The sequence below is a fragment of the Peromyscus californicus genome, unplaced genomic scaffold, assembly GCF_007827085.1.
Source record: "Peromyscus californicus insignis strain IS unplaced genomic scaffold, ASM782708v3 Scaffold_8__1_contigs__length_139910024, whole genome shotgun sequence".
Classification (NCBI taxonomy): domain Eukaryota; kingdom Metazoa; phylum Chordata; class Mammalia; order Rodentia; family Cricetidae; genus Peromyscus; species Peromyscus californicus.
This window is the reverse complement of record NW_026294606.1, coordinates 7,540,739-7,555,233: the sequence shown is the minus strand read 5'-3', so window position 1 is coordinate 7,555,233 and position 14,495 is coordinate 7,540,739. Positions and strand designations below refer to the sequence as shown.

Here is a 14,495-nt window from a genome sequence, read left to right as displayed (position 1 = left end):
CTTGCATGTGAGACAGGTGTGAAATAGTAATGGACCTAATTGTTAGTCCCTCCAATTTACGTTGAAACCCTAACTCTCAGTATAATGCTGTTTAGAGATAGAGGCAGTTAGATTTAAATAAATTCCTAAGGTTAGGGTCTTCGAGATAGTTAACTTATCATTATATAATTCGACACAGAGCCCAGGGAGATAGCTCATGAGTAAATGTATTTGCTTGGGCAAGCCTGGTGACTTGATTTCAGATCCCTGGAACACCGAACAGAGTTAGAGCATGTCTCTGTGATCTTGGCACTTCTCCAGTGAGAGAGGAAAGTGGGTGATCTTAGCGTTGATGAATTTCTAAATGGTCTTATTAAATAAAAAACACAGAGCCAGAAATTTAGGTTAAAGCCTTAGAGAGATCAGGGAAATATGGAAAGCCACCAGCTAACCTCACCTCACCAACTCCACAGTTTTCAAGATCGACTTCCTGTCTACCCAGGATTATATGCCTTGCTTTTCTGCTCTCTCATTGGCTCTTAGTTCATCTACCTCACTTCTTCTTCCTACACAGCTCTGTCACTGTCTGTCTATCTGTACAGACCTCCAGGTCTCTATGGTTGGTAAATATCTGGCCTTTTCCCCTGATCTCCAGGCAAGCTTTATTTATCAAAGCACAAATAAAATATCATCACAGTACTCTGTGTATGTGTGTGTGCATGCATACACATGCACACAAAACTTGCCTTCCACCTTGTTTTGAGACACTCTCTTGTTTCTGCTTTTCCACATACTCTCAGCTGTGGTGATATGGAAAAGGCCAGCCATTTTAAGTAAACAAGAAGTCAGGCAGCACACGCCCTTAATCTGATCACTTACCAGGCAGGGTCTCTGTGTGTACAAGGCCACACTAGGGAACAGAGCCAAGCGTGGTGATACATGCCTTTAATCCCAGTACCAACCATAGAGACCTGGAGGTCTGTACAGACAGGCAGTGACAAGGAAGTGAGGTAGCTGGGCTAAGATAGCCAGTGAGAGGGCAGAATAGTAAGGCAATAAAGGCACAGGTAACACAGGAAGTGGCTCACATTTGGAAGTTGCAGAGCTGGTGAGGAAAGGTTGGTTGGTGGCTCTCCCTATTTCCCTGATCTCTAAGGCTTTCCCCCCTATATTTGGCTCCGTGTTTTTATTTAATTAGACCATTTAGAAATTCGTCTACATTTGGCACCCAACATGGGGCAGGAATTCATAAAAAAGCCACTTGGCTGTGGCCTTGTGGGCCCCAGCTCTGCTGCAGCTACAAGTGGCTGGAGTTACACACTGTCGGAGCTATACATGGCCAGACTGCATGTGTGCTTATAGAGCCCCTGGCCCAGTAGCATGACTCAGGCCAGAACACGTGGCAGGAATCTCTTTGGCGTTCTCTCTCCTGGTGGGTGGTGGGCTCCCCTCTGTCTGTCTGTCTGTCTGTCTCTCTCGCACGCTCTCTCTCTCTCTCTCTTGATGTCTTGATCTCTCTTGCTCTCTCTGGATTTCCATCTCGGACTGCCACCACACTAGGTAGCTACCCTGAGATAAGGCCTTATGAACACACAGCAAGAGGGCAGCTCTGTTTATACACCAGGAAGTGAGTCTCCACTAGACAGCACATCTGCTGACACCTTGATATCTGAGCCTCTAGAACAAACTGTGAGAAATAATATGGTGGTTTTGTTATTGTTATTTTGTTTTGAATTTAAGCCATTCAGTCTGTGGTATTTTATTATAGCTGTCTGAGCAGGCCAAGATAAGTTGCCTTGGACTCTAAAGCATGAATGTCAGTGAAATTTAAATGAAGTATCTGTTTTCTTTGTTACATAATGCTTGTTTAGACTAAAGGGTAAATACTCAAAGGGTCTGGTGGTTCAGACAGCAATTATTAAACTTCTTTTCTGTTTTCAGATGTTCAGCCTGTTGCCTATGAAGAGCCTAAACACTGGTGTTCAATTGTCTACTATGAACTGAACAACCGTGTTGGGGAAGCTTTTCATGCATCTTCTACTAGTGTGTTAGTAGATGGATTCACAGACCCTTCAAATAACAAAAGTAGATTCTGCTTGGGATTGTTGTCAAATGTTAATCGTAATTCAACTATTGAAAACACTAGGCGGCATATTGGAAAAGGTAATCTTGTCATTTCTTTTCATTCAGTTGAATTAAGTCTTTTTTATTTTTTGTACTGGCTGGGTATAATTCATTGCATAAGGTACTGGAAACATCCAAAAAATCTTAAGGCATGGCTTTTGCCTCAGGTTGCAGAATTAAAGGATGCAGTCAAAGACACGACAGTCCTGTCTTCTTTATCCTGCTTAGCTTTTGTTTCAAGTCCTGAAGAACTGAAGTCCTGACATCCTGTTGTCAGCTTCTGCAGTGTTTACCCTAACAGTCAGGGTAAATTAAGTCAGGGCCTAACTGGAATCGAAGAGACGTAGGAACTTACCTTGTTCACAACAGTGTCCTCAGTAGCTAGAACAATGCTTGGCTCATGACATATTAAAAAACATCTTTGCAGAATCTGTGTATGTTGGTGAAGGATTAGAAATGTGAAATGACTGCACTTGAAGTGTTTTCTCTTGTAAGATGAGCACAGTGCTGGAGAAGTAGGCTGTGAGGTGGGAATGGAGGGAGAATGTCCAGAAACCTCACGCAGTGGAGTTCACATACAGTCCACCATGGAGTGTAGTTGCCAGTACAGTGTTGCACATCAGGAGGGCCTCAGGAGAGTGCTTTGGGTGTCTCTGGAGCAGTTTTGCTTTTACAGCCCTGCTGCTCTGTGCTTCTTTGAGGGTTAGTCATAGATGGTAACAGTGGCAGATAATGATAATTGTGATAGGCTTTCTTACAGAAAAGATCCAGAAAAATAAGCTGAAGCCAAGTGAAGTGGCTCACACCTGTAATCCCAGTACTTGGGAGGCTGAGGCAGGTAGGTCCCAAGTTGAAGGCCAGCCTGGACTACATAGCAAGACTGTCTTTAAAAACAAAATAAAATAAAACAAAAAACCATACAAACAAACAACAACAACAAAAAACTGAACAGTTTGTATTGGTTTCATTATCAACTTGTCCTTCCTGACCTTTTTGGTGAAATGTGTCTCTTGAATGTTGAACTTTTAGTCCTGTCCTACTCAGTGGAGACACCTTAAGAGGCATCTCTTTGGTCAGTGCTAGGATTGATTTTTTTCTCTTACTTGCCAGTATTCCCATTCCGGAGTCTTTTGAGCCTGCTCCATTTCTGTTTACTCAGAAGCAAACCACAGTTTTCTATAACATTTTGACACAATTCTGGTCGTTATATTTGGGCAGAGATTGGCATCTATGGAGATCTTGCTAAAAGGCACCAAGTATGGTCAGGACAGTAAAGGAGACTTGTCCGTTGAGGGCGGTCAGCACTCTCTCTTGTCATCCAAAATATGGCAGTTGGCAGCACGCTGTCTTATGAGTGAGGCAAGAGTGTGTGCTTCTCAACAACCGACTGTGACACCAAGTTAATTTAAAAATACAGCAAAGCCTCCACAGAAGCACACAAACATACTGTATAGGAACATACCTGTAACTTAATCTGTGCTGCATTTGACAAGTTTAAAAGGATATACACCAAATTTAGAGTAGTGTCGACTTATGGGGAAGAAAAATTTGAGGTAATTCTTAGATGTATTGGAGAAATATTTGGTGAGGTGGCTTTTTAGCAATAGAGCTTCACTTTTACTATTAGAACTGCTTTCTCACAGTATTTATATTTGTAGAAAACTTTAAAAAGTTGTGCTGGGTGGTGGTTGGTGTGCACCTTTAATCTCAGCACTCAGGAGGCAGAGCCAGGCAGATCTCTGTGAGTTCGAGGCCAGCCTGGTCTACAGAGTGAGATCCAGGACAGGCACCAAGACTACACAGAGAAACCCTGTCTTGAAAAACAAAAAAAACCCCAAAAAACAAAACAAGTTATATTTTATTATTTTGTGTGTATTTTACCTACAGGTATGTCTGTACATGACACTCATGCAGTGCCTTCAGAGGCCAGGAGAAGGGAATCTCTTGAGACTGGAGTTAGATGGTTGTGAGCCTCTATGTGGGTGCTGGAAATCCAACGTGGGGCAAGAGCAGCCAGTGCTCTTAACTGCTGAGCCATTACTCCAGTTCCATGGAAGGAAGTGGGGTCGGGGAGAGAGAGAGGAAGAAAGAAAGAAATGGCTTTTTAAGGGAAAGGAAAATGAGTCTGTCATTTTGAAGTTCTTTCTGTAATCTGAAGTCACATTTGTACGTTTGGATTTCTGAGTGATGGTTGAAATGCTGTGGTCCTCTTTGTTAGCAAACAGTGGGAAACTTCACTAACTAACTTTAATGATGATTGATAGCACCAGGCATTTCTTTGAAAGTACTCATAGAATGAATTTTTAAAGAGCATCCTTTCTTTGGTAGAGAAACACATGACAATTGGAGGGCAGACACGAAGCTTGGGAGCAGACATTTTAATCACCCTGCCCTTTGCAGCCCTGAGGATCTTTATAGTTAGGCTGATTATTTTTGGCTACTGAAGGCCATCTAGTGGTGGTTGTTGGCGTTTGCTGTGTTTCTGGGTGCTGTGGCTGTGCCACACACATCTGTGGCTCTTCACAGTGCTTGTTAAGCCTTTCTCCCATTGCCTCTCTTTAGGTGTCCATTTGTACTATGTTGGTGGGGAGGTGTATGCTGAGTGCCTTAGTGACAGCAGCATCTTCGTTCAGAGCAGGAACTGCAACTTTCACCATGGCTTCCACCCCACCACTGTCTGTAAGATTCCCAGCAGCTGCAGCCTCAAGATTTTTAATAATCAGGAGTTTGCTCAACTTTTGGCTCAGTCTGTCAACCATGGGTTTGAGGCCGTGTATGAGCTCACCAAGATGTGCACCATTCGAATGAGTTTTGTCAAGGTGAGTGGTTTGGTCTATAACATGACTTTAGTCATTATAAATATGTATGCATTATAAAAAATTATTAGATGAAGATAATCATTGCTTTGGACCCAATTTGATACATTTTAAGTAAAATCTTTAACATTTTAACCATATGACAGGTTATTTAATTTTATAATCTACACATAAAATCCTTGACAATTTTGATACTAGGTGAGGATTGGGTTTATAAAATATTTCAGTTAGGAGACTAAATTATTGGAAAGCATGTAATACTAAGATTGCATTTCGAGTGCCTCAGATTCCATTCCATTACTCAGGAGATTTAATTATAGTATTAAATTACTATGCTTCAGCCCTGCTGCAAAGGATTTATAAAGCCTGTCTTTTACTTTTTGTTAGTTAGGTTTTGTTTTTGTTTTTGTTTTTCCAGACAAGGTTTTTCTGTGTAGCCCTAGCTGTCGTAGAACTCACTCTGTAGACCAGGCTGTCCTCAAACTCATAGAGATCTGCCTGCCTCTGCCTCCTGAGTGCTGTAATTTAAGGTGTGCGCCACCACCACCCAGCAAGAATGACACTATTATTATTACTCTTTCGGCCTGCTATTGAACATTCCAAAGATTGTGTCTCATTAACAGAATGTTGAGAGCACATAGTGGTAGAATTCAGGAGTCAGCACTGCGCCCTCCTGGTCCTGGAGGTTTAGTTCAAGAAGAGCAGCAGCACATGCTGTGTGTGATTCTGTTTGCTCGCTTATTTATTTTTGTGTCTTATTTTTTGGCATTTAATCTTAGCCCACTGTTTGCCTGCTGTTCATCAGTCATCTGAATTGGCTTTCTCTTCCCTCTTGAAATGTGGCTTTTGTCAGACTTTATTCTCCAGTTCCTTTGTCTGCCCCGTTTCTCTTCTCCCCCTAGTTTCCCTGGAGTAAGGACGACTATAATCAGAAAGACAGAACTTGATAAGTCAGGAAAAGAAAAGTAAATGTGTATTTCAGTTTTTATCTGGAACTTACTTTATCTTACTAATTTCTTACCTTTAAGGATCATGGCTTAATGTGATTACTACAGTAAATAAAAAACAAACAACAACAAAAGCCCCCCAAACCCTTAAAACTTTCTTTGTGAGAGATCGTAGGCTGTGGCCTTCGTAAAATTTAAAAACATTGTGAAATATATATTGGGCACCATGGGTCTGTATCAGAAATTCTGTTATTTATTAAAAGGTTATAGCTTTGAATAATGCAACTATTTTCTTTTAATATTGTGGTAAATGCTGATTGGTTTTCTGTAGTTGTTCAGTTTAAGTGTGCTTTTTGTGTTTTTACAGTTAAGATTTTTATTGTTAAAGTTGGTGTAGACTGTTGACTGTTCAACAAGAGGGATTTCCTTTGCTGTCTGTTCCTTTTCAGGGCTGGGGAGCAGAGTACCATCGGCAAGATGTTACTAGTACTCCATGCTGGATTGAGATTCACCTCCACGGGCCTCTTCAGTGGCTGGATAAAGTCCTTACTCAGATGGGCTCGCCTCTGAACCCCATTTCTTCTGTTTCATAGTGTATTCTTTTCAACCATATTTTTAGTGGACTTGTTTTAATTTTAGAGGAATTTCCAGTACAGATACTGTGAGCTGACATGGAAAAACAGATATTATGGCTTATTTTTTCTACATAATTGTGACCAACACATTTGTATTTTGTGATGAATTTACATTTGTTTGTATTCATGTTCATTGTGATTAACTTTCAAAAGTATTGTAAACAATGTGTAGAGTATTTTGCCCCCATTGAGAAGTTTGGCATTGATCTGAAACTGGAACAGGCTTTTGTTTATTGTCCCAACAGTTTTTTAATTTGTTAATTTTTTACAGAGTAGTGCCTCACATAATGAAGATTTATCCTGTAAGAGGGCATATAACGTGAAAAGTACTAGACGATACGTTTAGTAATTTCTTTGTCCTACCACCTTTAAAAAGCATAGTACATTGTTTTGCAAAGACATGTGGGGTAGGGGCGTAAAGGAAACCATTGAATCTCGTATTTGAAGGGCACTGTGCACTCCTAAGGTGGTGGATTTCTAGGGGTCATCCATTTATGTTTAGTGGGACAAGTGTCCGTCAGTGTGATGTGACTTCGTGCTGTGTATCATTTGTAAAACGTTTCCTTTCTAAACATCTCTATTAGATGTCACTTACTCAAGTTTGTCATGAGTTTTACTTCACAGTTACAGTGTGTGCACGGCCTTATTCAGCTGTGTTTGCTGCTTTGGGCCAATGCTTTAAGAAGTCTAATTCTAATGTACATTAATCTTTTCATTTTGCACTTTTATGGGTGACAGTTTTTAGTGTAATCTCTGGTAAAACACAGTCAGGTGACCTGGTCTTAGATCTTCTCTTTACTTCCTTGGCACACCTTTGTATCAACACTGCCATTTAGAGATTACAGTTGTAGGACATGATGCATTTTCTAGCTTTTTATTTTCAATCTGTAGAGTTGTTATTCTATAGCTCCACCTAAGATGCCTGTTAATTCCCTACAACTTTATGGGTGTTTTTAATGTTGAAAGCTCATGTACTTAATACCATTGCTCTTATACCTGACTCCTCATACAAGGACCTATGCAATGTAGTAGTCAGAGGCTCTGTGGTTGGGCTCCGAGGATGAGGCTGCTGGTGTGCTGGTAAATGAACCATCAGTGGGGTTGGGATAGCTCATTTCAACGTCGTGTAACAGAGAATATAGACTGATCTCTCCGTGTCAGTGCTCTGCTTTTTCCTTTTATCCTTTTAGACCTACAGTGATGCTAGTCTCCAGAACACCATTTTCTAAGGCAAAGGATGTGAATGCTCTAAGACACCCATTTAGTTCACTGTGCCTTTGGACTTGTAACCACTTTCTAGGGAGCATTCATGGACAGTTACGGCCTGAGAATGAAGACACTACTTTGATAATGAAAAAAATGACCTAATTTTCCTGTCAATACGAGAAGCTTGATTTTTCTGGTGCCACTTTATTCTGCTGCTGAAAATGTTATTTTGGTTTGACTTTTTACAGTGCCCTTCCTGCCTTTATGAGGAAAACAGAGCTTTTTGGGGGAGGGGGGATAATTCCTTTTGTTTTCTGTGTCATTATTTATTGCCTTTTAGAGTGTAGCCATTTGGGTGGCTTTACTCCTTCAGAGGAACTGCTTTGCTGGGCCTTCAGGAGCTTGAGTCTTCACCATAAGTATTCCATAGCATACATTTTTAGACTTGCAGAGTGTGCCAGCCACATGAAAGGGGCTGTACTTTGTAATTATTCTTTTATTTAGCAGGCTCAGGACATAGTCTTTAAGAGCAAATTTGTAGGAAAGCGTCTGGAGTTGCATGATTGGTACACATTGGTGAGCTCTGTTGAAGTTTCAGAAACAAGTGCCATGCTTGCTCCTTTTTCAGCAGTGGGTTATATGTGTTTTTCCACAGTCATCGTGTCCCAGCCCTCCCTCCGGGGTGCAGGGTTCTGTGTGATTGGCCTTCTGTAGATGGCAGGACTGAAGCTCCTCTCTGTTTAGAGTTTCATGGAGAAGACCAGCCTGTTTCTTCAAAGTTGTCAATATCCCATCTGTGGTCTGTAAATGAGCAGTGCAGTCTAGCTGCTCTTGTAATGTCTGAGGATATACTGTGTCTATGGGGAGGAAAAAGTGCTTGTAAGGTGAAAGCAAACCAAATGCAGGACTCTGGCCTGCAGAAAGCAGTACTTCTAAAGAGGCCATTTCAGAAAAGGTTGGCTCTGACTTTGTTGTATTTGGTGTAAAGAATGGTTGCCACCAGACCCAAAACAGCAGCGCTGGTACAGACTCAATGACTGTGATGAGTAGCATGTAGTCCAGGCTGGCATTGAACTTGCTGAGTTGCTGAGGGTGGCCTAGAGCTCCTGATCCTTCTGTCTCTACCTCCCCAGTGCTAGGATGACAGCCATCCACCATCATACCCAGTTTCTGTGGTGTTGAGGATCAGACTCAGGACTTCATGCATGCTAGGTGAGTGCTGTACCAACTGAGTGACATCCCTAGTTCAGTGATCACATTTTTAGCATGCAAAATATATTAACATATGCCAGATAAAAAGATCTATTTGCAAACAATGAAAATTGCCATCAGTTTGGCGAATTCTGCAAATGGCAGAATCAAAATCTCAGTCATGGATTTAGCAGCAAGATGCCGACTAGAAAAAAGCAGGACCTGAGAGGTCTATGTGACTAGTTATCTGCAGGATAGCATGGTGGCCTGGGTGTTGTTACCAAACTAAATTTATGACCTGTAAACTAGTAGGGGTGCAGTTGGCCTTTCAGAATTACTGCTTTGCTTCAGAGAAAATTGTAACAAGAAAACAGTTTTAAAACAGCAAACAAATAGGACAGAATATGAATCTTTTTTTTTTCTTTAATGTTTCATGGTTGCTGGTATACGAAAAGTGGTCGTAGAAGGAGCTGGGTTGCTAAGGTAAGACCAGTATTAAGATTGCTAGATAAAACATTTCAACTAGCTACACTAATAATGCAGATAGGAAATGTGCCATTGTTTATAAGGTTTGAAAGTTAGACACCCTTGGGGGATGAAAATGACAGTTACGTTACAATACGAAATGTACTGTCAGAGGAAAGACTGCAGTCACCTTGCACAGCCTCCCTGCTGCCTGAGAGGACCTATGGAAACATTTCCTTCCCTTGCCAGTAGCCCTTGGGAGAAGAGAGTTACAAAACAATGAAATCTTAGTGATGCAGGGAAACCCCAGTCAGGGGTATGTTTTGTGCTTGGGCTGCAGAGCACAGAGGTGGCTCAGGTCCCTGTCTTCACACCATTCCCAGTCATTTCCCTGGGAGTTCTTGGAGCGCTTCCTGTTCTCACTTAAAGTCCTGTCTCTGTTTGCTTCCTGAAAATGAAAGACTCTTGAAAATTATTTTTTTAAATTTATTTCTTTGGGTTTTTGTTGTTTGAGACACACTCTCTCTGTATAGCCCTGGCAAACCTGGAAATTACTCTGTAGGCTAGCCTCAAACTTGAAGTAATTCTCCTGCTTCTGCCTCTGAAGTTCTGGGATTACAGGCATATGCCCTGGGTACAGTGACCTCTGATAGTTTTTAAAGTTCAGCCCCTGGTGATGGTGCGCATTTAGACCTATTATTTTTGAAATGCTCCAAACCCCCTTCTTTGTCTTACCAAGTAACTCCTCTGCTTTCTGGGGTCTCAGTAAAAATGTGTGTTCCCAGTATACACACAGCTAAATCAGCAGGCAGCTTTTAATGTAGATAACCTGTGGTTTTAGACGCATTTCATGATTTTAGGGGAGGGAGTTTTCCTAAGTGGTGCTTTAGAGGTGATAGTAACAAGGGTGACCTTTTGAAGATAGTTCAGTTAGGTAGCTATTTTCCTTACAGCAGTAGGGTTTTCACCTTTGGAAGGTGCCAGTTCTTAGAAGGTTTTTTTGTTTAATAAGATGCATGTATAGGAAGTGAACATTGAAGGCATCTGTTCTACACTAACAGAGTTTTCTGTCTGCTGGACAGACACTTGGACAGTTCTGGGAACTCTGTTGGCCGCAGTTGAGTATGTGCTGATAAGCGTAGCAGTGTTTGACAGTGCCTGTCATTAGGCCCGGAGTTACTGAGTCACCCAGGAGAGAAGCTCACTTCCTGGTTAATAGGCTGGCCTCAGTGGCAGAGCACTTTCCTAGCAGGCAGAAAACCCTGTGTTCAGTCCCCAGCACTGAACAAAACCAAACCAAACAGCTCTCAGAATAGATCTGTACTGTCAATGAAGTGACCACCTACAACTGGATGGTATGCCAGAACTGAGGAAAGGAAGTTCATAGTGATCACTTTAACAAGTGAGAATACATGTGACAACATTTAGCTGGTGACAGTTGCTGTTCAGTGGTAGCCTCTTACCTTGCAAAGATCCAGTCCTCGAGCAGACTTTGTCCTCAAAGAGAGAGGAAGTCCTTGTCCAGATAATATAAACAGTTGTCATTTAATGTTTTTGTGAATGCTCTTTTTAAAAAGCTCTGAATTCTGTGTACAGGTAGGACAGCTGCCTGCTCCCTGCCCCACCGTAGGTCATGCCTTTGTTACTGTGAGCTGGTGTTAGCCATACCAACACTCAAGTTAGGCCAAAGAGTCAGTCCCAGGTTCTTGGAAAAGACGGTCTTCTAGAGTCAACTGTGCTCTATGATACCATTGGCAATGCTACTGCTTTGGCATTCTCATAAAGGAGCTAAAGTATAGGGAATCTTAAGCATGATTGTTGGGCAGTGGTACTCTTTAACATGTAAAGTTGCAATTGTAAGTTTACTTATTTAAATGTGGGTAAGAATATAATCATGGAGAATGAATAGCTTGTATGCGCTTGTCTGCTTTCTGCAAGGAAGAGATCTCACATGTGGATGGTGAAGAGCAAGCCGATGGCTACACTGTGGTCTGCTTATGTGTACTGGTCCTGCTTCTATTCCTGGTGTAGAAAACGAAACTAGGAGCGTGCTTCAACTGCTACTTTTTGATACTTACAAAAATGTATTAGGTTTTACTATATTGTGCTTCTCAAAGCCATAACTCTTAAGAAATTTGTTTTTGCATATTGTTTGCTAATACTTTATTTTAATAAACCTCAAAATTTGCGTGCGGTGTCTGGTTTTGTTTATTTTTTGGTACTTCGCCCTGATTCATGATTCATACAGTGGTGATGTAAGGAGGATGGGATTTTCATTGATGCACAGTCCTCAGTGCTGTTGACAGGGACTGCATAGGCCACGTGTGTGCATTCCTTCTCACCATTGAGCTGTGCTCAGAAAGGTAGTTTTGTCCATTCTGTTTGTGTGGGAGTTGCTGTCTTTTTCTTTTTTGTGTTTTATTTTGAAGACAGATTGAGGCCTATTCTGAGTATTCTGAGGTGTTTTAGTCACTGTTTTCTAGATCTCTCTTCTAAATGAGGTGTAGCAGGAATCTTAGAAGGTCTTATTAATAAAATCAAACCTGAGCTGGGCGGTGGTGGCGCATGCCTTTAATCCCAGCACTCGGAAGGCAGAGGCCGGCGGATCTCTGTGAGTTCGAGGCCAGCCTGGGCTACCAAGTGAGTTCCAGGAAAGGCGCAAAGCTACACAGAGAAACCCTGTCTCGAAAAACCAAAAATAAATAAATAAATAAATAAATAAATAAATAAATAAATAAATAAATAGATAAATAAAATCAAACCTGAGCCAGGGATTGGGGTGAATGCTGAAAGAGCAGAGAGACAGAACAAGCCACAGCTAACCTCACCTGGCCAACTTCTCAGCTCATCTTGTTTCCTCAGACTGGAAGCCTCTGTGTCCTCATCCCAATGGCTCTCAGCTGAACTGTGCTGCTCAAAATCTAAAAGCTTAACCAGCCAAAATTCTAGTTTCTGGTCCTCACGCCTTATATACCTTTCTGCTTTCTACTACCACTCCCTGGGATTAAAGGCTCGCTTTCTGGGATTAAAGGTGTGTGTCACCATGCCTGGCCATTTCCAATGTGACCTTAAACTCAGAGATCCAGAGGGATTTCTGCCTCTGGAGTGCTAGGATTAAAGGTGTGAGTGCCACCATTTTCTAGCCTTTGTATCTAGTGGCTCTTCTGTCTCTGACCTCAGATAAGTTTATTAGGGTGCACAATATTTTGAGGAACACAATACCACCACAATGAGGGGGCTTGCTTAGCAAAGCTGGCTATGGAGTGTACCTGGCTGTACTTGAGTCCTGGGCCTTATGGCTCTGTGCTCTTCAGCAGGATGCTTAACCACTTTGTGCCTCAGATTCTGATTCTATAAAATAAAGGTCTGTGTCATAGAAAAATGAAATGAAGCAATACAAATAAAGTATTTAGACTACTGCTTGGGATAAAATCATTAAAATTATCTGTTAAGTTTTATTACTTTGATATAAAGCAAATATTTCTAATACTATTTGACCTTGACCTTGGTTGATAAACTGGTCAGTGGTCTACTTAGTGAACTAGATAAGCTTTAAAAAAATCTTTTAAAAGTTATTGTGTGTATATGTGTTTATGAGCTGTCATGTCATAGTGTGCTAGTCGAGGTCAGAGAACAACTAAGGATTCTCTTCCACCACATGGATCCCAGGGATCAAATTCAAGTCCTCAGGCTTAGCACACATGCCCTACCCTCTGGCCCAGCTAGATCTTAATTGTCTTTAATTTTGTCTCCTTTTCTCTCTTTGGTAACTGGAGGCAGACTAGCTTCTATGAGCCTCCCTCTGGTGTGCACCTGCCCTTGCAGGCACCGTGGCCAGAAGGAGAAAACTCCAGACTAGATTCTTCACCCCAAGAGAATACATTTAAGGAATGCAGCATTCTTTTCTTTAGAGAAAATACTTTCATAGAGGAGTTTCTATAAACCAGTCCTTAGTGCTTTATTTTATTTATTTTGTTTAGTGAGGGGTTTGTGGCAGCCTCTGGCTGTTTTGGAAACACAGTGCACTGTGACACTGGTTTCTTTAAGCCTAACATGGCTAGCTTTCAGGTTGCTAGGACCCAAACAGTGGGGATGATACAGTGACAGGGACCAGTGGCTGCTGCCAGTCCAGGAGACGGTGGTGTTCATGATGTCATTGACAAGCTGGCAGTCCTTTAAAACTGTGTATGAATATATGCTGGAAAGAGGATTTTTCAAAGTGTCCTCTAGTTTTTGTTAAATCTGTGATTGTAATTTTTTTTCATTTTCTTTCAGCCTAGTCTTTTCCATTTTGCTGGCTAAAAGATTAAGGGAGTGGGGCAGTAGGAAATCTTGAAGACAAGCTGTAGGCATCTTGATCTCCCCCAGACTTGAAGGTATTTAGATGGGAGAAGATGGGAGGATTTGGGCTAATGTTTAGGACTCTTAGTCTCCATGTTGTATTGAGAGGGAAGTATGTATGACTCCTGGTAGAGTAATGTTTTGAAGCAGTTTATTCGTGTTTGGAGATGGATTTTGTCTGTTTATTTTTTGTTTGAGCCAGAGCCACCAAGGGTGACCCTGAGTTTCTGCACCTCTTGCCTCTGGTTTCTGAGTACTAGGATTATAGGCATGGCCCACCAGGCAGTGTCCATCCAACCCAGGACCTTGTGCATGTTAGGCAGACACTGCCTCAGCTGAACTATACCTCCCCCAGATTGATTTTGAAAAGTTCCTTTTACCTTGTCTTAATCTCTCAACTCTTCTTTATTCAATACACTTTACTCATCTCATTTTATGTTTTTTTTTTAAACCCAAGGTAAATTCAGAGAATTTTAACAGCAAAGAAAAGCACACACTAAAACTCCCAGACTAGTAGCTAACCACTAGACATTTAGGCATGCACCCTTCTTATCTGTTCAGGTAGTCACTCGATATTGGTCCTCTGCTTCCTTTCATAGCTAATTACGGGTGACACTGTGTGTGTGTAGGGGGGTATTCACGGGTGTGCGGATGACCACTCCCCTGTGCGAGCTTCAGGTTGATCTTGGCTGTTTTCCTTTGTTACTGTCTTATTGTTGGAGACAGGATCTCTTACTAAATCTGGACCTCACCACTTGACTAGACAGGCTGGGCAGCAAGCTCTGGGATCC

At 41.7% G+C, this 14,495-nt stretch overlaps 1 protein-coding gene across 3 annotated transcripts in view; it reads left to right on the top strand.

The window, feature by feature from the left end:
• Smad5 (SMAD family member 5) overlaps window positions 1–11,551 on the top strand; it is a 42,359-nt gene extending 30,808 nt beyond the window's left edge. For all 3 annotated transcript variants that reach the window (XM_052727083.1, XM_052727085.1, XM_052727084.1), the window contains 3 exons: window positions 1,921–2,142; window positions 4,666–4,922; window positions 6,316–11,551. In XM_052727083.1, coding sequence (XP_052583043.1) covers window positions 1,921–2,142; window positions 4,666–4,922; window positions 6,316–6,459 — 623 coding nt within the window. In that variant the 3' untranslated portion in view covers window positions 6,460–11,551. The remainder of the gene's footprint in view (window positions 1–1,920; window positions 2,143–4,665; window positions 4,923–6,315) is intronic.
• Window positions 11,552–14,495: the final 2,944 nt, after the last annotated feature.